The sequence below is a fragment of the Erythrolamprus reginae genome, chromosome 12, assembly GCF_031021105.1.
Source record: "Erythrolamprus reginae isolate rEryReg1 chromosome 12, rEryReg1.hap1, whole genome shotgun sequence".
Lineage (NCBI taxonomy): Eukaryota > Metazoa > Chordata > Lepidosauria > Squamata > Dipsadidae > Erythrolamprus > Erythrolamprus reginae.
Window position 1 is genome coordinate 25,746,957 of NC_091961.1, and position 26,485 is coordinate 25,773,441.

At 43.8% G+C, this 26,485-nt stretch overlaps 1 protein-coding gene across 3 annotated transcripts in view; it reads right to left on the reverse strand.

The window, feature by feature from the left end:
- SNX19 (sorting nexin 19) overlaps positions 1-23,767 on the reverse strand; it is a 60,270-nt gene extending 36,503 nt beyond the window's left edge. For all 3 annotated transcript variants that reach the window (XM_070765166.1, XM_070765165.1, XM_070765164.1), the window contains exons 1-8: positions 21,567-23,767; positions 20,487-20,625; positions 17,543-17,643; positions 16,317-16,436; positions 14,934-15,064; positions 11,169-11,256; positions 10,382-10,562; positions 3,345-3,468 (exon numbers count right to left, since the gene is read on the reverse strand). In XM_070765166.1, coding sequence (XP_070621267.1) covers positions 3,345-3,468; positions 10,382-10,562; positions 11,169-11,256; positions 14,934-15,064; positions 16,317-16,436; positions 17,543-17,643; positions 20,487-20,625; positions 21,567-23,222 — 2,540 coding nt within the window. In that variant the 5' untranslated portion in view covers positions 23,223-23,767. The remainder of the gene's footprint in view (positions 1-3,344; positions 3,469-10,381; positions 10,563-11,168; positions 11,257-14,933; positions 15,065-16,316; positions 16,437-17,542; positions 17,644-20,486; positions 20,626-21,566) is intronic.
- Between the last annotated feature and the right edge of the window lie 2,718 nt (positions 23,768-26,485).

Here is a 26,485-nt window from a genome sequence, read left to right on the forward strand (position 1 = left end):
TATGTTTCTATAATTGAGCAGTTATTTCCAGAACAAAAACAAACTATGTATAATAATATTCACGTAATAAGAGATTGAGCAAAATAAGAAATGTAAAACAGGTATGTTGCACAACGTCCCATGTTTTTAAAATGTTTTGTGTTTGCATGTTTATGTATAAATATTTGATTTTTTTAAAAAAAAATTTTTTAAAAAGTAGTTTTGGGTACTTTGTCACTGGAGGTTGTTAAGAAGAGACTAGACAGTCACTTATCTGAAATGGGATAAGTTCTCCTGTTTGAGGAGGAGGTTGGACTAGAAGACCTCCAAGGTCCCTTCCAGCTTCCTGCTCTATACTGCTCAAAAAAATCAAGGGAACACTCAAATAACACATCCTAGATCTGAATGAATGAAATATTCTCATTGAATACTTTGTTCTGTACAAAGTTTAATGTGCACAACAGCATGTGAAATTGATTGTTAATCAGGGTTGCTTCCTAAGTGGACAGTTTGATTTCACAGAAGTTTGATTTACTTGGAGTTATATTGTGTTGTTTAATTTATTTATTTATTTATTTATTTATTATTTAGATTTGTATGCCGCCCCTCTCCGCAGACTCGGAGTGTTCCCTTAAGTGTTCCCTTTATTTATTTATTTGAGCAGTGTCTATATTAGGACGGGACATTAAGCCCTTCCATTTTTGCATGCTATTTCTCCTGGTCTTGTGATCTGCAACAGCGGAACCCAGATCAAAATCAGGTCCCCAAACTACAGTGGTATCTCATGATATGAACCCCTCGTCTTACGAACAACCCGAGATACCAACCCGGGCTTCAGAAATTTTTTGCCTCTTCTTACGAACTTTTTCCGTCTTACGAACTCGCTGCCGCCGCGAACCCCCGCCGCCCAGCTGTCATCTTTTGAAACAGCTGGGGGGCTTCTAAGCGTCCTCCTGAACCCGAACGCCAAACCCGAACTTCCGAATTCGGCATTCGGGAGGCTGCCGAGAAGCCCCCCGGCTGTTTCAAAAGACGACAGCTGGGCGGCGGGGCTTCTCGGCGGCCTCCCGAACGCTGAACCCGAAAGTTCGGGTTTGGCGTTCGGGTTCAGGACGACGCTGGGAAGCCCCCCGGCTGTTTCAAAAGGTGACAGCCGGGCGGCGGTTTTTTGCGGGTTTTTCCCCGTTGCACGGATTAATTGATTTTACATTGTTTCCTATGGGAAACAATGTTTCGTCTTACGAACTTTTCATCTTACGAACCTCCCCCTGGAACCAATTAGGTTCGTAAGACGAGGTATGACTGTACAAATTTTTTTGTCTTAAGCTGCAACGCTGTCCAGGGAAAGTTTGCAAGCAAGCTCGTTTGGGGGCTCGCCTCCACGTCATCATCCCCCTTCTCTTCGAAGGAGCATACATCTTTATCAGCGCTGGTGACAGTCCAGCATTTGAGCGAGGTATGACATTCGCTGCCTGAACGTCCTCGTGCCTCTAAGCATCTCCCCTCCAAGCGTATTGGCTTCCCACTTGTTCGCTCCATTTTTAAAAGCTCATTTTCGGAAGCGCGCTCATTCTTCCTGACCCGGTGATCTTTAAAAAGAAAATCAGCAGGCTTGTACCTATTAGCATTCCCTTGACCTCAACATTTTTTGGCAACCTTTCCTTCAAATAGCTCAAATAAGCTAGACTGAATATGATGTCCTTCAAACACCAGACAGCTGTCCTTTGGGACTGCAGGGTACAAGGGGAAGGGGGGCAGATGAAGAAACCATCAGCAAAAATTCAACATTCACATCGCCGCTGAGCTGGTCAGTTAATAAACACAAACTTCTGTTGGTATATTTAAGTACATTTCAGTATTATTATCATTATTATTTATTAGATTTGTATGCCGCCCCTCTCCGTAGACTCGGGGCGGCTTACAGCAATGATAAAAACAATATATAATGACAAATCTAATAGTCAGAATCTAAAATAACAATAATACATTTAAAAAGTCTAAAAAACAGTAGGTGATGTTCCTTCTAGACAGTGTTTTGGGCCCTTGTTTGCAACTTTTAATTTTAATTTTTATTTTAAAAAATTACATGTTTCTCCACTTTCAACATATAACTTCATGTACCTTCATTACATCTTATTACACATATATAATTATTCAAATGCAATGCAATAAACTAGATTACATTCCAGGTTAGCTTTGTATTATACTGTTAAAAAAAAATAAAGGGAACACTTAAACAACGCAATATGACTCCAAGTAAATCAAAACTTCTGTGAAATCAAACTGTCTACTTAGGAAGCAACACTGATTGACAATCAATTTCACATGCTGTCAGCACATTCAACTTTGTACAGAACAAAGTATTCAGTGAGAATATTTCATTCATTCAGATCTAGGATGTGTTCTTTGAGTGTTCCCTTTATTTTTTTGAGCAGTGTATTTCATCTGTATCCAACTTTCTTCTCTTAACTTCCCTCCTTCTATCTCAGGCGGCTATTCCGCCTCTACAACCTCTTAATCCTTTTCTCTCCACCTAATACTACCCCTCCCTTCTCCTAATAATAATAACAACAGAGTTGGAAGGGAGCTTGGAGGTCTTCTAGTCCAACCCCTGCTTAGTCAGGAAACCCTACACTACTTCAGACAGATGGTTATCTAACGTCATCTTAAAAACTTCCAGTGTTGGAGCATTCACAACTTCTGGAGGCAAGCTGTTCCACTGATTAATTGTTCTAACTGTCAGGAAATTTCTCTTTAGTTCTAAGTTACTTCTCTCTTTGTTTAGTTTCCATCCATTGCTTCTTGTTCTATCCTCAGGTGCTTTGGAGAATAGGTTGACTCCTTCTTCTTTGTGGCAACCCCTGAGATATTGGAACACTGTTATCATGTCTCCCCTGGTCCTTCTTTTCATTAAAATAGTCATGCCCATTTCCTGCAATCGTTCTTCGTATGTTTTAGCCTCCAGTCCCCTAATCATAATTTGTCACTCTTCTCTGCACTTTTTCTAGAGTCTCAATATCCTTTTTGCATCGTGGTGACCAAAACTGAATGCAGTATTCCAAATGTGGCCTTACCAAGACCTTATAAAGTGGTATTAACCTTCCTCCTTCTCTCTAATCTTGCAACTAATATGCAATGGTGGTTTTTTTTAGAAGCGAGAAAGAATCCAAAGATTCTTGAAAGATCTGAAGAACCTCCAAACACTTATTAACTAATGGGGAAGGCAGGTGATAATTTTAAAAAAATGACGTTTCCAGTTAAGCCCTTCAATTTTTAGAATCAACTCAAAATCACGGTTCGCTTGATACTCATACCAAGAGCCAGGTTCTAGTGGTTTAATTCTGGCTGCGCACTAAAAACCTTACCTTTGGATCAATGTCCCAAAGAGCAGGTGTAGGATCTTCTGCATGTTCTCTGACCACAGCCAACTCCACTGGTCCACCATGATCAGGCAAAGAAGGTCCAGAACGACGTCAGACAGCAAAGTCTCTGGAAACATAAGATTTAACACCAGGTCTACAACTTCATTGTTGTCCAATCATAGAAAAGTCCATTCCTGTTTTTCCTAACTCTAATTGAGATACTAGACATCACATCACCATGAAAAGTATAAGCACTTGAACCATTATGCTTGGTGTACTAGAGAAGGTACTAAGCTAGAAATTAGGAGACTGAATTCTAGTCTCAATTTAGGCACAAAAGCTGTTCCGACCTAGGCTTCCCCAGCAACATGAAGCCAAGTCCTCACCTCTTAAATAAAAACCATTTTATTTTAATTTACATTGAGTTCCTCTCCAGCAGAGTCTTTCCTCTCCCACAGTCTTTCAAGAAGTTCATGCAACCACTGCAGGCTTCTTCAGCTGTTAGCTGTAGTTCAGCAGTTCAAATCTCACCACTGGCTCAAGGTTGACTCAGCCTTCCATCCTTCCAAGTTGGGTCAAATGAGGACCCAGATTGTTGGAGACAAGAGGCTGATTCTGTAAACAGCTTAGAGAGGGCTGTAAAAACACCGTTTTTACAGCTTTTACAGCTAGTCGGGGGAAAGATCAGAAGCAACGTGAGAAAATATTATTTTACTGAAAGAGAAGTAGATGCTTGGAGCAAACGTCCAGCAGATGTTGTTGATAAAAACACCGTGAAGCGGTATATAAGTCTAAATGCTATAATTACTGACTTTTATAGTCTGGAGGACAGAAGGAAAAGGGGGGACATGATGGAAACATTTAAATATGTTAAAGGGTTAAATAAGGTTCAGGAGGGAAGTGTTTTTAATAGGAAAGTGAACACAAGAACAAGGGGGCACAATCTGAAGTTAGTTGGGGGGAAGATCAAAGGCAACATGAGAAAATATTATTTTACTGAAAGAGTAGTAGATCCTTGGAACAAACTTCCAGCAGACGTGGTTGGTAAATCAACAGTAACTAAATTTAAACATGCCTGGGATAAACAGCTCACATTAGAAAACCATCTCTCAGCTGTGGCGAGGGGGGCGTTTGCCCAGGTTCGCCTGGTGCACCAGCTGCGGCCCTATCTGGACCGGGACTCATTGCTCACAGTCACTTATGCCCTCATCACCTCGAGGTTCGACTACTGTAACACTCTCTACATGGGGCTACCTTTGAAAAGTGTTCGGAAACTTCAGATCGTGCAGAATGCAGCTGCGAGAGCAGTCATGGGCTTCCCCAGGTATGCCCATGTTTCACCATCACTCCGCAGTCTGCATTGGCTGCCGATCAATTTCCGGTCACAATTCAAAGTGTTGGTTATGACCTTTAAAGCCCTTCATGGCACTGGACCAGAATATCTCCGAGACCGCCTACTGCCGCACGAATCCCAGCGACCAATTAGGTCCCACAGAGTGGGCCTTCTCCGGGTCCCGTCAACTAAACAATGTCGGTTGGCGGGCCCCAGGGGAAGAGCCTTCTCTGTGGCGGCACCGACTCTCTGGAACCAACTCCCCCCAGAGATTAGAACTGCCCCTACTCTCCCTGCCTTCCGTAAACTCCTTAAAACCCACCTCTGCCGTCAGGCATGGGGGAACTGAAACACCTCCCCCGGGCATGTTTAATTTATGCATGGTATGTTTGCGTGTGCGTCTGTTAGTTTATGGGGTTCTTTTAAAGCTTGTATAAATTTTAAAGTTTTCTGATTATTTATGATTTGTTCTATTCTGTTGTGAGCCGCCCCGAGTCTTCGGAGAGGGGCGGCATACAAATCTAAATAATAAATAAATAAATAAATATCCATTGTAAGATAAAATACAGGAAATAGTATAAGGGCAGACTAGATGGACCATGAGGTCTTTTTCTGCCGTCAGTCTTCTATGTTTCTATGTTTCTCAGGCTGATATATTTCAGAAACCGCAATACTTTTGCAACAATGCAGAAATGAACTAATGGGCTCCTGCAAACTCCCCTCCCCTCCCCCTCCTTTTTTATTCCCTCTGGGATGGGCCATTCATTGTCCACCTGTGGCCTTACTCCCAAGTTGACCCTTATTCTTTAGTGGTTCCCTTCATCTGGCAGCTCTGTGTATGTGAAGGCTGGGAACAGGCTCCAGCTGTTCATCTGCCTCACTGCTGCCTGACTCCAAAGGCAGCTGATAACTGTCAGAGTGCCCTGGCTCCATCTCTGCCTCGGACAAAGAGCCTTCCCCAGAAACCAGGACTGGCCCATGTTCCTCCCCAACCTCCTCACTGTCTGAATCTGTTGCAGTCTAGATAACTCAGTCAATCACAGTGAACTCATTCTAGTTTAAGGTATGAAAGTTCTAGTTTAGGTTCTCAGTTCTGGTTTAAGGTATGAAATCGGACTGATGACTTTGGACCAATCACCAGGAGAGTGTGAATTCTAGTTCTGCCTTAGGAATGAAAACTGCATGGGTGACTTTGGACCAAATCACCCAGAGATGGTGAATAGAAACATAGAAACATAGAAGACTGACGGCAGAAAAAGACCTCATGGTCCATCTAGACTGCCCTTATACTATTTCCTATATTTTATCTTAGGATGGATATATGTTTATCCCAGGCATGTTTAAATTCAGTTACTGTGGATTTATCTACCACGTCTGCTGGAAGTTTGTTCCAAGGATCTACTACTCTTTCAGTAAAATAATATTTTCTCGTGTTGCTTTTGATCTTTCCCCCAACTAACTTCAGATTGTGTCCCCTTGTTCTTGTGTTCACTTTTCCTATTAAAAACACTTCCCTCCTGGACCTTATTTAACCCTTTGACATATTTAAATTCTAGTTCTACCTTGAGCGCAAAAGCACATTGGTTGACTTTGAGCCAGTCCCTACTTCTCGGCCCAAACCACCTTGCAAGGTTGTTGTTGTGGCGAAGGTAGAAGGAGGAAAGAGTGTTAGGCGTATTCCCCACCTTGCGTTGTTTATATAAATCATAAAGTTGGGATTTTAAAAGTCTAAAAATAGCTTTAATCCCTCCTTAAAGTAAAAGACACGTCAACTCTTCTTGGGATTATTCCAGATTAAGTCACCAAATTACCATAGGATTACTGTTCCTTCTTACAGGCAGTGAAACAAATCAGTTCAGCAATGGAGAAACGGATGAACCTTACCTACAAAAAGATATTGATAAAACTGAACGGGTCCAAAGACGGGTGACAAAAATGTTGGAAGGTCTTAAGCATAAAACCTATCAAGAAAGACTTAACTAACTCAATCTGTATAGTCTGGAGGACAGAAGGAAAAGGGGGGACATGATCGAAACATTTAAATATGTCAAAGGGTTAAATAAGGTCCAGGAGGGAAGTGTTTTTAATAGGAAGGTGAACACAAGAACAAGGGGACACAATCTGAAGTTAGTTGGGGGAAAGATCAAAAGCAACATGAGAAAATATTATTTTACTGAAAGAGTAGTAGATGCTTGGAACAAACTTCCAGCAGACATGGTAGATAAATCCACAGTAACTGAATTTAAACATGCCTGGGATAAACATATATCCATCCTAAGATAAAATACAGAAAATAGTATAAGGGCAGACTAGATGGACCATGAGGTTTTTTTCTGCCGTCAGACTTCTATGTTTCTATGTTTCTAAGGGAGAAACGGATGAACCTTACCTACAAAAAGATATTGATAAAACAGAACAGGTCCAAAGATGGGTGACAAAAATGTTGGAAGGTCTTAAGCATAAAACTTATCAAGAAAGACTTAACTAACTCAATCTGTATAGTCTGGAGGACAGAAGGTAAAAGGGGGACATGATCGAAACATTTAAATATGTCAAAGGGTTAAATGAGGTTCAGGAGGGAAGAGTTTTTAATAGGAAAATGAACCCAAGAACAAGGGGGCACAATCTGAGGCTAGTTGGGGGAAAGATCAGAAGCAACGTGAGAAAATATTATTTTACTGAAAGAGAAGTAGATCCTTGGAGCAAACTTCCAGCAGACGTGGTTGGTAAATGCACATGCCTGGGATAATATAATAATAATGATAATGATGATGATAATGATAATAATGATAATAATAATAATAATAATAATAATAATAATAATAATAATACAGTAATATATTAGATTTGTATGCCTCCCCTCTCCGAGGGCAATATATCCACCCTAAGATAAAATACAGGAAATAGTATAAGGGCAGGCTAGATGGACCATGTGGTCTTTTTCTGCTGTCAATCTTCTATGTTTCTATGTTTCTTTAATCCAGCAGTTATTTCCAGAACAAAAACAAAAAAGTAAGGCGAATCCAGGCAAGAGGCTTCATTCAACGAACAAACATTACTTTTTTCCTCTCATTGTGCTAGTATTGTAGCCGCCACTGTCATTGCTTAATGACCGTATCAGGAAAAAGCTGGGATAGAGGTCATTAAGCAAAGGGGTCACATGAGCGTCTCACGTAACTATCATTGGAATTTGTGACCGCAACAGGCAGGCTGCATTACAGTTGTAACTTGAGGATTACCTGTCGCCAACACGGGCTGATCTCAGAACCGAGCAGCTTCGGTTTTAATCATTACTTCGATGTGGGAACCATTTAAGAACTGCGACGCGCTGCAATGTGAGAAGCCGCAGGCATTCGAAAGATCAGGAAGTGCCTGCTTTGATTCCCAGGCCTTGCTATAAAGAGATGCTTTCTCATCTTTGCGGATGACGTCCGGAGCTAATCCTTAACACAACCCATAGAGCCCACCTCAGCTTTCGGACCTCTTTGCCTTTTCCCAGCCGATATTTAATAATTATAACAACAGAGTGGGAAAGGACCTTGGAGGTCTTCTAGTCCAACCCCCTGCTTAGGCAGGAAACCCTACACTACTTCAGACAGATGGTTTTCCAACATCTGCTTAAAAACTTCCAGTGTTGGAGCATTCACAACTTCTGGAGGCAAGCTGTTCCACTGAACAACTGTTCTGACTGTCAAGAAATTTCTCCTTAGTTCTAAGTTGCTTCTCTCCTTGTTTAGTTTCCACCCATTGCTTCTTGTTCTATCCTCAGGTGCTTTGGAGAATAGGTTGACTCCTTCTTTGTGGCAGCCCCTGAGATATTGGGACACTGCTATCACGTCTCCCCTGGTCCTTCTTTTTATTAAACTAGCCATGCCCAGTTCCTGCAATCGTTCTTCATGTGTTTTAGCCTCCAATCCCCTAATCATCTTTGTTGATCTTCTCTGCACTTTATACTAGAGTGTCTCCTTGTTTAGTTTCCATCCATTGTTTCTTGTTCTATCCTCAGGTGTTTTGGAGAATAGGTTGACTCCTTCTTTGTGGCAGCCCCTGAGATATTGGGACACAGCTATCACGTCTCCCCTGGTCCTTCTTTTTATTAAACTAGCCTTGCCCAGTTCCTGCAATTGTTCTTCATGTGTTTTAGCCTCCAATCCCCTAATCATCTTTGTTGCTCTTCTCTGCACTTTTTCTAGAGTCTCAACATCCTTTTTGCATCGCGGCGACCAAAACTGGATGCATTATTCCAAGTGTGCCCTTACCAAGGCCTTATAAAGTGATCTGGTTTCTATCCCTCTGTTAATGCAGCCTGGAACTGTGTTGGCTTTTCTGGCAGCTGCTGCACACGGCTGGCTCATATTTAAATGGTTGTCCACTAGGACTGCAAGATCCCTCTCATAGTTACTACTGTTGAGCAAGGTACCAGATATATTGTACCTGTGCGTTTTGAATTACGCATCGCAGGCAATCGTTTGCATCGCAGAACTGCATCCCAAGAAGCATTTGGTGGGAATGGAAAACCCTTTCATAAATTATCGCAAGCCGGCCTTTTAATTCAATATTGCTTTAAAAATCCTCAGTAGTTTCACAAGGAATCATTTCAAATTCATGCTGTTCTGCTGCCACCTTGTGGTTGATTTAAGATTTGACAATGGGAGACCATTTCTATTTCAAAAGCTCTATTATTGCTATTGTAATTGACAGAATAGGCAAAAGGGTGTCTTTTAAGGAGCTGTAAATCAATCTGTGCTGTCCATGTCAGAGAAGGCCAATGGTATGGGGGTTTTGGACTCGTTATGTACGAGCATCGACAAACTGAGGCCACACAGGCGTGAAGAAACGGTGATTTTATTCCTGTATCTTTTCTCCTATTCTTTCATTGATATAACTTACTATAAGTATATCCTCTGTAACCTTCATTATGTTTTGGACCAGCCAGCCAGCCAGCCAACCAACCAACCAACCAACCAAATAAATAAATAAATTTAAAAAAAAAAAGATTTATTGACTACACAACTAGAATAGCACCAACTGAAAGGGAACAATAACAGCAGCAGAATTGCCTCAGCCGCCATTGACAGCTTATTTATATGCGGCTGTTGGGAGCAGCAGCCAATGAGACAGTTGGAAACTCCCGCCCAGCAGCCAGGTTGATCTGAGCCAATCAGAGGCGAGCTGGCTGCTGTCACCAATGTGCTGAAGGAAGCGCCCGACTGGTGATGAAATACGAAATCCAGCATAGTGATCTCGTTTGCTGTGTTGTACTGACATAACAATAATAATAATAATTTTATTATTATTATTATTATCATTATTATTAATTATCATTATTATCATTATTATTATTATTTGGAGCCTGAGGAGGGTAAAACACAAGCCTACTTGGTCCACCAGAAGTTGGGAAACAGGCCGTTTCCAGCCTCCGGTAGGCCTCCGGGGGGCAGGGGAAGCTATTTTCGCCCTCTGCAGGCATTGAATTAAGGGTGTGGGCTCTTGCGCATGTGCGATAGCGTGTGCCCAAGCTTTTTCGGCACCCGAGGAATTAAAGGTTTGCCATCACTGACGTAGGATGTTAATGGTAGAGCTGATGTTTGCAATTTCTATTCAGGGTTGAGCAAAGTTGGAGAACACCTACATACCCTACCGAAAAACAGTATATAAAGCAAACAGGAGCAGACAGAAGCAAATTTTGGAGCTGGAGAGAACATACCAGAGTTAGCGTCTTCGTCTGATGTTTGCTGCGGCACCTCTACTACAGGCTTGGGGTTCAAATATGAGGCAGGTTCTTCATCACCCTCTCTCTTTGGGCCTTCACCGGTCATGGCTTCCATCAACCTCTCCTGGTTTTGAATAAAGGACTCCACTTTTGAGAGGGAAAGGACTTCGGAGGCCTTAGAAGAAAAGGCGGGTTGGAAGAAAATGGGAAAAAGGTTTCTTTCTGCTGACTATTGGAAGTATTCCTTCAACATTTAATAATAATAATAATAATAATAATAATAATAATAATAACGATAATAATAATATAATGACAACAACAATAGTAATAATAGTAATAGTAATATTAATAATATTAATAATATTAATAATATTAATAATATTAATAATATTAATAATATTAATAATATTAATAATAATAATAATACAAGATCTCCACTTGCAAAAGGCCACTTTACTGGGGTCAGCATACATAATTCGCCGCTACATCACGCAGTCCTAGCTTCCAATTACTGATGAAATACGAAATCCAGCAGTGATCTCGTTTGCTCTGTTGTATTGTTGATAATAACAACAACAACAGAGTTGGAGGGGACCTTGGAGGTCTTCTAATCCAACCCCCTGCTTAGGCAGAAAACCCAACACTACTTCAGACAAATGGTTATCTAACATCTTCTTTAAAACTTCCAGTGTTGGAGCATTCACAACTTCTGGAGGCAAGCTGTTCCACGGGTTAACTGTTTTAACTGTCAGGAAATTTCTCAGATTGAAGACAGACTTACATTCATGCTGTCCCTGAAAGAATATAAAATCTTGTCCGGTGTTCCAGCCACGTTTAGCATTTTGCCAGATGTGAATTTCATCTTCGACCTGTGAAAAGAGAGGCAGGAAACACAGTATTTATTCATTCATTTAATCCGGCTCTGTTATCGGCTGCAGAGGCCTTTCCTGAAGTGCTTTCTAGCTGATAACAGTGCTCTAGATTGATCTGGAGCTCTGTTATCAGCCTTGCCAGCTCAAGAAGAAAATGGGCCAAGGTTTGGGAGGGCTGGCTACAACTCTCCAAAGCCGAAGAAGCTCCTGAAGACCTGCAGGGGTGACGCACACATGTGAACCTCTGGTTGGGCCGTTTTTCACCATCCCAAGGCTTCAGGAGGCTTTCCTGAAGCCCGGGGAAAGAAAAAAATGGCCCCAAATCAGGCTGAAAATCAGCTGCCCAGCGCGTGCATGTGCACTGGAGCCGACATAGGGCAATGCCTCATGTGTCCCCAGATATGACCCCGTCTGTGCCACAGGTTCGCCCTCACTGTCCTAGCATCTGGTTTATTTGTATTTTTGAAAAGTTGTGTAGTTACTACGAGCAAAGGGATTTCAACAGCTAATTCACTTTCCAACCATTGAAAGAAATTTACTGGTTTATTTCATACCTGATTATTTGGGTCAAGCAAGGCACCCTTCCCGGGGACCTTTTTAAAAGTAAATCTGGACAAGAATAATTGGTTAAAAGAAAGAAAGGATAAAAGAAAAGAAACTCTATTGGAAGTCAGCCCAAAAGATTATAATCCAAACTTACAGAAAAGCATGCAAGTATGTAAATATGCAAAGCAACATGTTAAGAAAGCAAGGGAAAAATGTACATTATCTCCAATCGAAATTCTGAATGAGAAGGGGATGTAAATTTCCCAAATGTATGTTTTATTTACGATTTTTAAAAATAATAATAATTTAGTAATCATTTATTAGATTTGTATGCCGCCCCTCTTCGAAGACTCGGAGCGGCTCGCAACAATAGTGAACAATATGAACAGATCCAATACTTAAAAACGCTATCTAAAAACACTATCATTAAAATAACCACACAACCCAATCATACCATACATAAATCTTATTAGCAGGGGGATGTATCCGTTTATCTACCTACCTACCTACCTACCTACCTACCTACCTACCTATCTATCTATCTATTGGATTTGTATGCCACCCCTCTCCAAAGACTCGGGGCGGCTAACAGCAATAACAAGACAGCATACAATAATAATCCAATACTAAAAACAAGTAAAAACCCATTATAATAAAAACCAAACAGACATACAGACATACCATGCATAAAATTGTAAGGGCCTAGGGGGAAAGAGTATCTCAATTCCCCCATGCCTGATGGCAGAGGTGGGTTTTAAGTAGCTTTCGAAAGGCAAGGAGGGTGGGGGCAATTCTAATCTCTGGGGGGAGTTGGTTCCAGAGGGCCGGGGCCGCCAGAGAGAAGGCTCTTCCCCTGGGTCCCACCAAGCGGCAGTTTAGTTGACGGGACCCGGAGAAGACCCACTCTGTGGGACCTAACTGGTCGCTGGGATTAGTGCAGCAGAAGTTACCCCATGCCTGGCGACATAGGTGCGTTTTCAGCAATTTACAAAATGCGAGGAGGGTGGGGGCAGTTCTAATCTCTGGGGGGGAGTTGATTCCAGAGGGTCGGGGCTGCCACAGAGAAGGCTCTTCCCCTGGGTCCTGCCAGACGTCATTGTTTAGTCGACAGGACCTGGAGAAGGTCAACTCTGTGGGAGCTGATCGGCCGTTGGGATTCGTGCGGCAGAAGGCGGTCCCAAAGGTATTCTGGTCCGATGCCATGTAGGGCTTTATTTTTGTTTTTCATTTTGTTTGTCTTTATTATGTCTGTGTGAATTTATTTAAAGTTCAGTGTCTGTTGGCTTTGTGTTGTGTTTTTGTTTTTAAAACTCAATATTTTTTAAAAAAACTAAAGTAAAACTGGACAATATCCAGAGCAGGAAGGAAACCGAAGTGAGTCCACCGGGACTCGAATCCATGTTCACAGAAACCAAACACGAAACACGATTTGCAAACAAATCTTTTCTCTAATATTCAGTGGGATTTCTTAGACAAAGCAAAAAGTCTGTTCACCTTTTAGGAATGTCATATCCAGCCAAGATTTTGAAAACACAACCATATTCTGCCCTCTCCAACCCCACCACCCCGGCTATTGAATCCTTTTGTCGAAATCAGATCTCCTTCCTGGAGGGGAGTTGGGAGAAACACAGATAAGAATCCGAGCATTGCAAACCTCTCAGGTGCAGCAAAAGTTCATTAGTCAACTCAATGATTCCGACAACATTACCAATAACTACCGCTCAAGACCCAGAATAATTAATCAGCTATTCCTACAAGGACACATGATCATTTCTGAAAGAATTCCAGCAGGACTAGGCCCTTGTTCAAGGCATAAATTTTGCGGTCAGGGAGAGTTTATTCCCTAACTTGGCGATGGAGAACCGATGGCACGTGTGACACAAGTGGTATGTAGAGCCTTCTCTGCAGGCATGCGAGCCGTCGCCCACCTCAGCTCCACTGCACATGCGCGTGCACCACCCTCCAGCAGATTTTGGGGCATCTGCCACGCATTTGTGGAGGGTGGGGTGCATGGGGGTTGGGACCCCTTTGGAGGTCGAATGACTGTTACACAGGGGTCACCTAAGACCATGGGAAAAGACAAATTTCCCATGGTGTTAGGAACCAAAGCTTCTATTCTGGTGCGTTGGAACATATTTCTACAATCCGACCAATCAGGCATTTACAGAGGGGTGTCCCTTTGACTTTCCTGCCAATCAGCTTAAAGCTCTGTTGGGAGAACTGGCGCTAGACTTATGGTTGGGGTCACCACAACATGAGAAACTGTATTAAGGGGTCACGACATTGGAAAGGTTGAAAACCACTGCAGCACACACCCTTGCGGCCCATTTTTGATCCCGGGGTTTGCAGATTGGCCTGCTAGGCCCAAAATGGTGAGGGGAGAGACGGCGCTCCCACCGTGGCCTGTTTTTGATCCCAGGAGGCTGCAGGGAGGCCTGCTAGGCCCAAAACAGGGTGGGGATTACAGTACACCCCACCCCCCGCAGTCCATTTGTGGACCTAGGAGGCTGCGGGGAGGCCTGCTAGGCCCAAAACAGGGCGGGGATTACAGTACACTCACCCTGCACAGCCCATTTTGGGTCCCAGGAGGCTGCAGGGAGGTCTGCTAGGCCCAAAATAGAGAAGGGGAAGCGCCCCCCCCAGCCCATTTTGATCCCAGGAGACTGCGGGGAGGGTGGTGGGCTACACTACCCTCCCCCTGTAGCCCATTTTTGGTCCCAGAAGGCTGCAAGGAGGCTTGCTAGGCCCAAAACAAAGAAGGGGAAGCGCCCCTCGGAGCCATTTTTGGTTCCAGGAAGCTGAGGGGAGGCCTGTTAGGCCAAAACAGGGCAGGGGTCGCAGCACCCCCCACCCCCGCAGCCCATTTTTGATCCCAGGAGGCTGCAGGGAGGCCTGCTAGGCCCACAGACATGCGTGGGGCATGCAGGTTATGTCACGTGCGCAAACCATCATGGGTGTCAGCACGCTTGTGTGCTGTCTTGCGTGCTTTCGGCACACGATGAGAAAAAGGTTCGCCATCATTGCCCCGAGTGAACCAATAAAAATACTCATGGCAGGATGACTTCAGGCTGCAGAAAGGAGTTGCTACTATAGATTTGCCCATTGGAGCTCAACGGGAAGACTCTTACTTATTGGATTTCTTTCCATCCGTCGGCTGTTTCCCATCCACTTCGCTCTCACTCAGTTCTTCCGTAGGACTCTGCGTCTCAGGCCTGGGAAATGCCGTTTTTAAGGTATCCACAATGGCATTCATCACAATCTGCAATCCAAGGAAACATTTATTTATCTTATTTATTTATTTATTAGATTTCTATGCTGCTTTTCTTCTGGGACTTATATCCATTAATATAAAGGCAGCACTGGTATTCATCGATTTATGGCCATGATTGAGTCCAAAATTTCTGTTGCTCATCGAGAGAGTTGTTCAAAATTCACATAACATTTTAGGACTTTTATTGCCAGTGGTTAAGGGGAGCTGATTCCAGAGGACCGGAGCCACCACAGAGAAGGCCCTTCCCCTTGGCCTCGTCAGTCAATACTGTTTGGCTGATGGGACCTGGAGAAGGCCGACCCTGTGGGATCTGACCGGCCACTGGGAGACTGTCCCATAAGTCCTAAGCCATGTAGGGGCTTTATAGGTAATTTTAAAAAAACACTTTAAATTGCATCTGGACACCTATCGGTAGCCTGAGCATGTTAAAGGAGTCATTATGGATAGGCAAGCTGCTGTCCAGCACAGAATGAGATGGAATGGACAATCCTCAAGTATCCACCTGACATTAAGAGCTGTTGGAGGAAGTGGCTCGAAACTAGATTATAGTGTTGGTTTAATCATGTACGGCAGAGGTGTCAAACTTGATTTTGTGGTGGGGCTCCATCAGGGTTGTTTTTGACCTTGGGGGCCGCGGGGGGGGGGGGGGACATAGCCTAGCTCGACGTCCGTTTTTGGCCGCAGTGGCCTCCTGCAGATCTCTGCCAGGGAAAACAGACCTCGGGGACACTGTACGCAGCTAGCCGAGGTTCCATTTTCGGCCACGACGTTTTCCTGTAGTCCATGAGCTGCGTTTTCACTGGCAGAATGGTGCAGTAGGCCATCGCGGGTGAAAAACGTGCCTGGGAGGGCTGTGCGCAGCCTTCCCGAGTTCAATTTTCGCTGGCAGAACTGCAATGAGCAGGTCCTTCATTTTTTCCAGGGCAGCCCTCACAGGCCAGATCAAATGACCCCATGGGTCAAATCCGGCCCGCAGGCCTTGGATTGACACCCCCGGTGTATAGGTACGTTGTTGACAACATCAAAGTCGACAGAGAGGGGTGGCAAGCAAAGGAAGGACGGGAGGGAGGGAGGGAGGGAGGGAGGGAAGGAAGGGGGGAAGGAAGGGGGGAGGAGGAGGAGAGAGAGAGAGAGAGAGAGAGAGAGAAGAAAGAAAGAAAGAAAGAAAGAAAGAAAGAAAGAAAGAAAGAAAGAAAGAAAGAAAGAAAGAAAGAAAGAAAGAAAGAAAGAAATGCATTACCTTATCAATCCTGGAGACCACAAATGGTTTTTTGACGAAGGCAATCCTCGCGTCCGTGTTCAAGGCGAGGAATTCTTGCATTTCTTCGCTATTGGCGATCTCAGGAATTGCGCACAGTTGCTACAATAGACAAGCAGCAAAGATGAGAATCATTCACACCAGAGACTTCAGACTGGACAGGTGGGGTCATAAATAAGAGGCGAGGGGATTGCTGAAGCAGACGAGATAAAGTAATACAGGCCCCACCTGCATAGGGGGTTATTCATTTTATTCTTATGAATTTCTAGCTGATAACCTAGCATTGCCCAGTTATTTATTTATACCAATCCTGTATTGGGGGGGGGGGGGGGCACAGATGTCAAAGTCTTTGTCTGACAGGGAGACATTTTGGGGGGCAGGGGATATTTTTTTTATTATTATTTTTTCTCCACCTTAAGTTAAAACATATGTGAATAAAAACACAATATCAATGCCTAACCATATACATATACCGAAATTTTCACATCATTTATATACTTAATGGAGCTTCTTTGCTTTCTATTTTCATTTCAACTCCCATAATCTCATCCCTCCAATGTTTAATCTAATTGACAAGTAGAAATATTTAAACCAGCAAAAAAGAACAAATGCATCTTCAGTGTCTAACATTCTATATATCCCATGTTCTCAATCATTAAAAAGAAAAAAAGAGTTCCGGCACTCCAGCAATTTAGCTAATTACATAATAAGAATAATTTTTCCATATGTTAAATAATGTAGATCATAAACTATTTTACGATTTGTGTTACGTTAATATGTAGTGCTGCCACCATTTCTTTTTTTGTCATCTGGGTATCTACCATCTATTTTCTCATTCTTTTTCTTCACTTCAAAATAATCCATAAACTTTAACTATTTTTAACTTCCACCCATTCATAAATTTCCCCAGATATTATAACATTCCGAGTCTTCTTGATCTTTCTTTATCTTTAAGTCCCATTTCAACACATTCCATAATCTTTCTTAATCTTTCTCTTTCTGCTGGTATCCTATTCAATTTCCAATTATGTGCATAGACAATTCTAGCTGCAGTCGCTATAGGGATAATTAAATAAATTTCTTCTCTAATAAAATTTTCGGGTAGAATTCCCAACAAAAATATCTCTGGTTTTAATTCAATAGTCCTTTTCAATGTCTTCTCAATCCAGTGGGCCAGATTTAAATGAGTAGCAGGAAGAATTCCTTACCTTCAAGAACGATTCCAAGAGACTTTTTCTGGCTTCAACTTTCTCTGTGTCCATATTACCAAACGGAAGATCCGGAAACAGCTTTTTGGGACCTTTTATGTCTGACATGGTTGTTTTACAAGAACAAACAAAAAGGAGTAATTTTACTGCAATGTTATTTACTTATTTACTTACTTACTTACTTACTTACTTACTTACTTACTTACTTACTTACTTACTTACTTACTGTTCTGCTGGGCTCTCTGGTATGAGCCTCCCGAAAATTCAAAGGTACAAATTTCAGACACACACACGTTTGAAAATTCAAAACAATGTTCTTTATCACAAAATTCAAAAGAAACAAAGCACCCTTTTTGTATTGCAAAGAGCACTGGTCCCAAAACAACCTTGTAGGCTTAATCAGTCCTTAAGTACGTCACAGCCCTCCTTCCTCCAAAGAAGTGAGACACACACACTTTGCTCTGCTTTGGTTTCAAAGGCGTGAAAAATCAACAAACAAAGTTCGGAAAACAGCAAAGCACGGTCCTGAAGAACTGCGATCAGTTAATCTTTCACAACAGCCAAACCAACACGCTGCTATTTGTATCAGCAGTTCTAATTACTGGAGCCCCACCCAAACACAGGTGGCCTCTCTTATCTCCTGTTAATATGTCCTCAATTGGTCTCTTCTATGCATAACTCTGCGCCTGCGTGGGTCCAAGACTTCCGCATCCGAATCGACCGAAGATAATGGAGATTGGCTTCCTGGGCTGTGTGCCAAGCCCCCCTCTTCCAAGTCACCCCCACCTTCTTCTTCGTCCGAGGAAACCGCACTACCTGCCTCTGTCGGCAATAAAACAGGCCTATGACATGTTGATGTTTCCCCTGCATCCACCTCCACATTCCTTGGGGCAGGAGCTGGGCCAGAGCCAATCACAACACTTACTTCCTTACTTACCGTCCAATCCCGAAGGACTAATCACACTAACTCACTGTGTGTGATTCAAATACTGAAAGATATATTTTTTTTCAAATGGCTTGCAATACAACCCAGCAACTTTCGGTCAGTTTTTGCCTCACACTAGGCCAACTTTGGCGACTTGAAAACGTGTGGACTTCCACTCCCAGAATTCCCCAGCCAACCAGGGAATTCTGGGAGCTGAAGTCGAACGTCTTTAAGTTATTAAGGTTAGAAATCTTGCACTAGGCCGTAATATGATTTGTTGTTTGATCGGTGGTTTCTGCTGTCTTATGTTCTATTCATCTGACCCATGTGAGTTGTAAATCATGTCCAGAGGGTTATAATTGGCCTAATAGGGCCAATGAGGCCTAATGTCAGAAACAGCGATCAAGGCCTAGTAAAAGCCAACATTACAGGAAGTTCTCAACTTACAACAGTTTATTTATTCACCTTTTAAAGGTTCAATGTCTCTAAAAAAGAAACCCAGGACCGATTTTCATACTTGGAACCATTTCAGCATCTCCAAGATCACGGGATCAAAATCCAGATGCTTGGCTATTGATGGCATATTTATGACAGACAAACTGTCCCAGGGTCACGTCATCCCATTTTGAGACCTTTTTGACAAGCAAAGTCAGTGATTTAAATTCAAAATGATTCAAATGATACAAATTCCTTGTGTGTCCAATCACACGGCCAATAAAATTCTATTCTATTCTAATTTCTATTATTCTATTCTATTCTCTATTCTATTCTCTATTCTATTCTCTATTCTATTCTAATTTCTATTCTATTCTAATTTCTATTCTATATTCAATATTCAATTCTATTTTATTCTATTCTATTTTTTCTACTGTACTGTACTGTACTCTACTCGGCAGCCAGACTCACTTAACCACCATGTAACTAATTTAACAACACCAATTCCACTTAACAAATATGGTAAGTTTGCAAAATGGGAGGAAACTCACTTAACAATGGTCTTGCTTAATGACGTAAAGTTTTGGGCTTAATTGTGGTTGTAAGTGAAGGATTATCTGTATTGGATTAATTGCTACAGAGAATTGTAATTCTAACTAAAACAGAGCATGTGAAGAGAGATTATGGGTTAGGTGTAGAGCTAACCTAACTATGCTTTATCTGCTTTTATTTCTTTTTTCTGGCAAAAGGTTTGTTCCTCGACACCACCTATGCCATGGACAATATATCCAGAGATTTTGCACAGCGTTCATTAAATCTGTTGTCCCCTATTTAACCATAATGTGCATTACAATGTAAACCAGGTGTATTTTAAGATACATTTTATATTTGTATTTGTATTTATTAGATTTGTATGCCGTCCCTCTCCGAAAACTCGGGGCGGCTAACAACAATATAAAAAGACAATGTAAACAAATCTAATATTAAAAATAATCTAAAAAACCCTAATTTAAAGAACTACTCATACATACAAGCATACCATGTATAAATTCTATAAGCCTAGGGCGAAGGGAAATTTCAATTCCCCCATGCCTGACGACAGAGGTGGGTTTTAAAGAGCCTGCGAAAGGCAAGGAGGGTGGGGACAACTCTGATATCTGGGGGGAGCTGGTTCCAGAGGGTCGGGGCCGCCACAGAGAAGGCTCTTCCCCTGGGTCCCACCAAACGACATTGTTTAGTCGACGGACCCGGAGAAGGCCAACTCTGTGGGACCTAACCGGTCGCTGGGTTTCATGCGGCAGAAGGCGGTCCCGGAGATATTCTGGTCCAATGCCATGAAGGGCTTTATAGGTCATAACCAACACTTTGAATTGTGACCGGAAACTGATCGGCAACCAATGCAGACTGCGGAGTGTTGTTTTATGCACCCTGATGCATTTGCTATGCCATATGGAATAAATAAAAAATCAGCCATAATTGCTAGTGGAGAGAAAGAAAACAAGAATGTAGACATTCTACATTAACTTAATTAACTCCCGCTTTGCCTATAACAAGTTTCTATAGAAAAGAGAACTCGGGACTAACTTTTTATGAATTTCCGTAGATCTGGTTTCTCTTCCAGCCTGGTTTGCAGGTTCAAGAACTCGCGGTATCTTCGGTTCACCGTATGGTATGCCATTTGCTGGAGGCTGTTAGTGTTGTCACTGTCTAATGTTGTCTCATACTATGGGAAGAAGAAAAATACCACCGTCAGCGAGGAAGAAGCTACTGTTCACCAAACTAAACCATGTATAATGTGGTCTAAAGCTGGACCTGACTTCAAGAGATGGTCTGGCTCTGTTGGCAATTTGGAACGGTCAATGAAAAGTAATGATGAAAAGTAACATGGTTGGTTGGTTGGAAGGAAGGAAGGGGATGAGAATGGAATGGATGGATGGATCGAAGGAAGGGGATGGGAATGGAAAGAAGGAAGAAAGGAAGGAAGGAAGGAAGGAAGGAGATGGGAATGGAAAGAAGGAAGGAAGGAAGGAGATGGGAGTGAGAAGGAAGGAAGGAAGGAAGGAAGGAAGGAAGAATGGAAGGAAAGGAGATGGGAATGAGGAGGGAGGGAGGAGGTGGGGATGTTAAGGAAGGCAAGGAAGAAAGGAATGAAAAAAGGAATGGAGGGAGGGAGGAAGAGAAGGAAGAGAAGGAGATGGGAATTAAAACGAGGGAGGCAGGGAAGGAAGTAATGAAGTAATGAAGGAAGGAAGGAAGGAGATGGGAGTGAGAAGGAAGGAAGGAAGGAAGGAAAGGAGATGGGAATGAGGAGGGAGGGAGGGAGGAGGTGGGGATGTTAAGGAAGGCAAGGAAGAAAGGAATGAAAAAAGGAATAGAGGGAGGGAGGAAGAGAAGGAAGAGAAGGAGATGGGAATTAAAAGGAGGGAGGCAGGGAAGGAAGTAATGAAGGAAGGAAAGAGAAGGAGGGAGGACATGGGAATTAAAAGGAGGGAGGCAGGGAAGGAAGTAATGAAGGAAGGAAGGAAAGAGAAGGAGAGAGGGAGGGAGGAGATGGGAATTAAAAGGAGGGAGGCAGGGAAGGAAGGAAGTAATGAAGGAAGGAAGGAAAGAGAAGGAGGGAGGGAGGAAATGGGAATGAGAAGGAGGCAGGCAGGCACAGATTACCTTCACAGTGTACAAGGTGTAAGGATGGAATCCCGTCCCGCTGTGCTCTCGAGCAATGACCGTTCCCGTAATCCGCAGATTCTGGATGACGACGGGGCCGTCGGGACTGAGCGGCTCAAAGCTGAAAGTGCCCATCGGGGCCGTGGGGGAGGATGAAAGCAGGCCGGGCAGCTGGGCCAGATCTTGAGGGCTTTGTGCCAAGCTCCCAGGCGGGTCCAGCTCTTTCCCCAAGTAGGATGGCCTCGCCAAGTAGGCCTTTTCTGGATCCTCCAAAAGAGCGGTCAAGGAAGCGAAAGCGTCTTCGGCAACGGGCTCGATGTGGATGTCGGGACACGGGCCGAGCGAGGTGGCCCGGAGGTTGGGTTCAGAGGGGAAGGTCTCAGCCGTCTCCTCCGCCCCCCTGTCTCTCTCCCCAAAACTGTCTTCTGGATCCACGTCGAGACCCCCTTCCAAATCAAGAAGGGAGCTGGCGAAGAGTTCTTCGGCAGACGCAACGATCAAGGAGCCACAGTCTTTCCCCGCATCGGTCGCAGGGGAGTCAACGTCCAAGTCCCCACTGGGGAAGAAGGACCCGAGGCTACCAGGGCGACGAAGCAGGGGTGCAGCCATCTCTTCCTTCTCAGTCATGGGCGCGCTCATCGCTCTGTCAATGGGCTCCTTCCGCTCCATCAGGAAGTCCTCCAAACTGTCGGCTACGTTTCGGTCGAAAGGCTCGGAATCCCTCCAGGGGGCTTCCTCACCTTCGGTAGTCATCTCCGGCTGAAGGTTTGGGGGAAATACACCGGTCAGCGCGGGCTGGTTTGAAGAGGCGGCCAATACTTCCGGGGAAGTCTCCGCCACCTCGAGACTGCCGTCGGCCTTCTTGGCTAAAAGGTGAATCAACAGCTGGTTGAGCCAATCGGGATCCGCCAACTTGTTAAACAGGGGCATGAACACGTTGCAAGAGACAAGCTCCACCACCATGAAGCGACCAGTCCTGCTTTCTAAATGGGGCTCGGGCACCAAGACCCGTAGTAGCAAGTCCACCACGCGCCTGGTATACTCCACCTGGTGCGTCGGGCTCTGAACGGCCAAATGGGGCTCACAGAATTCGCAGTAGGCTTGCCACAGTATGTTGCCCTTCTCCGAAAGCTCTCCGAGGTTTCCCGCCTCCTTCCATCTCTCCTGGGCCTTTTGGTAGGCCTGAAGGTGACACCCAGCCAGGAGAAGGACCTTTTTGGTCAAGGCCTTCTTGTCCACCAGGCGCATCCTCTTCTGGAGCTCCGCAGCCAAGTCCATCATGGCTTTCTCCACCTCCTTCTCAAAGTTCCGCTCGTGGCTTACCGCCTGGTACCAAGAAGAGACAAAATCCCGAACGATCTTTTGAATAATGTTACGGATCTCGTCCTCCAATTCCTTTTCCGCTTCGGGGTTCGGAGGGCAGCCTTCGAGGGGGAGAAACCTCTCCAGGTGTATCCTGTGGCTGGTGCCAACCACCACTTGGGAACCCAGCCAGCCCCCCAGCAAGGCCAACAAGCCCGATAAGATGCAGAGCAGCCAGACGTTGACCAATAGGTGGACCATCAGCAGCCAGCCCACTAAAGCCCCCAAGGCCATTAGCTTCCTACTGCTGGCCAGGTCGCCCAGCCCCACACCTTGTTCTGGTATCCTTAGCATCTTCAGTCCTTCCCCTTAATTATTTTGCTCTATTGCTCTATTGCTTTTTTAAAAAAGCAATGCCCAGAGGTGGAGTTTGCACATGCACGGTTTTTGGGGGGATACTCTCAGAAACCCATCCTTCCACCTCTCACCCACACTCTCACTCTATTCAATTTTGCACGCCAGTTTTGCACGCCAGTTTTGCACGGGCCGGGTTCCAAACCCCCTCCCCCCTAAGCTAAGCTCTTTACAACCAGGCTTCCCTTTGCAAAACGCGGCAGGCCCCAAAATATATATTAAAAAAATAAATGCACCGGGGGAGGAAAAATAAAGCAAAGTCGGGGCGGCTCCACCTCACTCTTCCAAGCGCGTGCAAATCCCCCTTCGGGTTTGTAGTTTTGTTTTCGGTCCCCCCCCCCCACGCGCCCCACCCCCACCCAAAAATGCATAAAATGCAAAAAATATAAATAAATGACTAAATCAATAAGAGCGGGGAAGGGAGAGGAAAGGATGCAGCAAAAAATAAATAAACATAAACATCCGACTCTTCCCGTTTGCAAAGCGAGAAGGGGGGGGGGGGGAGACTTTGCTGACGTTTGAGGCCGGCTCCTCCCACACGCCCGGGACTGCCTCTTTCCCTCTGTCTTGCGCATGCGCCGCCTTCCCACGCACGCGCGGAGGGTCGTGCAAAATAATAATAATAATACAGTAATAATAAAGCTCTTTGCAGTCTCCGGCCGGTCCTTTTTTATTATTATTTTTTGCAAAGCCTGGCGGGCGCTTGTTTTTGCTGGAGCTTTGCAGCCGCCTCCCCAAGCCGGGGCCCTTCCCCGGTTGCAAAAAAAGAGCTCGACCCAAGAGGGAAGCGATGCCGGGCGCGTCGGGGAAGGGCAGTGCCACCTGGCGCTCTTGAGTGCTCCACGCCGCCGGAGGATCCCACGGTGTGGGGATCCCGCTCTTCTGGGCTGCTTCTGCCTCGGAGTTCCCAAAATTGAGATTTCCCGTTCAACCCAAAGGTGTTTCACACACAAAAATGCACACCCTCTTTTTTCTTTTCAAGAGGAAAGTGGGATTTGGGTTTTTTTCCCCTCTCCCCCAATGATGATGATGATGATGGTGATAGTAACAAGAAGTGATTGGTTGGTTGGTTGGTTGGTTGGTTGGTTGGTTGGTTGGTTGGTTGGTTGGTTGGTTGGTTGATTTTGTCCAATACACAATGAGGGTTTTAATGGGTATACACATAGTAAAATACATAATAAAGGTTATAGGGGATATACTCATAGTAAAATATATCTAAGAAAGAATAGAAGAGAAGATATAGGAATAAAACATATCCATGAAAGAATAGAAGAAGAGATAGAGGAATAAAACATGAAACAATAGAAGAAGAGATAGAGGAATAGAAGAAAAGTATAGGAGATATAGGAGAGCAATAGGATGGGACAGAAGGCACTCTAGTGCACTTATGCATAATAATAATACTACTACTACTAATAATAATAATAGTAATAGTAATAATAGTAATAGTAGTAAGAACAACAATAATAATAATAATAATAATAATAATAATAATAATAATAATAATATTGCAATCCCAGGAGACAGCAGAATTGAGAAGCAGCGAAAGAAATTAGTGAAATATGAAGATCTAAAAATCGAGCTGCAATGACTGGCATAAGCCAGTGAAAGTGGTCCCAGTGGTACTTGGCATGCTGGATGCAGTGCCAAAGGATCTCAGCGGACATTTGAAAACCATCGGAATTGACAAAATCTCCATCTGTCAATTGCAAAAGGCCACTTTATTGGGATCGGCAAACATAATTCGCCGCTACATCACTCAGTCCTAGGTGCTAGGTGTCTTAGAGTGAAAAATTAGACCCGTTTCATTCCCTTCCTCTGATCAGTAGAAGGGCAAATCAATTCTAATTAAAGAGAGGACCTACCTAGAACTAAGAAGAAATTTCCTGACAGAACAGTTAACGAGTGGAGGAACTTTCCTCCAGAATTTGTGACTGCTCCATCAGTGGAGGTTTTAAGAAGAAAAATATGACAGCCACTTGTGTGAAACGGTGTAGGACAGTGATGGCGAACCTTTTTCCCCTCGGGTGCTGAAAGATTGTGTGTGCACTCTATCATGCATGTGTAAGTGCCCACATGCATAATTCAATGCCTGGGGAGGGCAGAAACAGTTCCCCGCCCCCCCGGAGGTCCTCTGGAGGCTGGAAATGGCCTCTCTCCCAACTTCTGATGGGCCCAGTAGGCTCATGTTTCGCCCTCCCCAGGCTACAAAGACTTCCCTGGAAGTAGGGGAGGTTAAAAATGCCCTTCCCCATCCTCCCGGAGGCTCTCTGGAAGCCAAAAATGCCCTCCCAGAGCCTCTTCAACAGCCAAAAATCAAGTGGCCGGCACACAAATGCACATTGGAGCTGAGCTAGGGCAACGGCTCGTGTGCCAGCAGATATGGCTCCGTGTGCCACCTGTGACACCCATACCATAAGTTCACCATCACTGGTGTAGGATCTCCTGCTTGAGCAGGGGGCTGGGCTAGAAGACCTCCAAGTTCCCATCCAACTCTGATATTCTGTTAAATATCTTGTAAATGGAATGGAATGGAATAGAATAGAATAGAATAGCTCCGATCAAATTAAACAAGTCATTCTTTGAACAATTACACAAACTAATTTGGAAATTCATTTGGACAAAAAAAAAAGGCAAGAATAAAATTTAAAAATCTGCAAGATCACAGATCAAGGGGAGGCTTTGGCCTCCCCAACTTTTATCTCTACTATCAAGCCACTATTTTAACTAAGCTTAAAGATTGGATTACACTACAAAACACGAGATTGCTTTCCCTAGAAGGATTTAACCTACAATCAGGATGGCACACATTCCTAATGGTAGAACCAAATAAAATACCAAAATACTTTAAAAATCATCATATCAGAAACACATTAATATCGACATGACAACAGATTAAAAAAAAACTATTATCTAGGAACTCCAAAATGGCTATCCCCAAATGAATCTCTTACGTAGAATAGAATAGAATAGAATAGAATAGAATCCTTTATTGGCCAAGTGTGATTGGACACACAAAGAATTTGTCTTGGTGCATACACTCTCAGCGTACATAAAAAAAAATATAGATTTATCAAGAATCATGTGGTACAACACTTAATGATTGTCATAGGGGTCAAATAAGCAATGAAGAAACAATCAATATTAATAAAAATCTTAGGCTACGAGCAACAAGTTACAGTCATACAGTCCTAAGTGGGAGG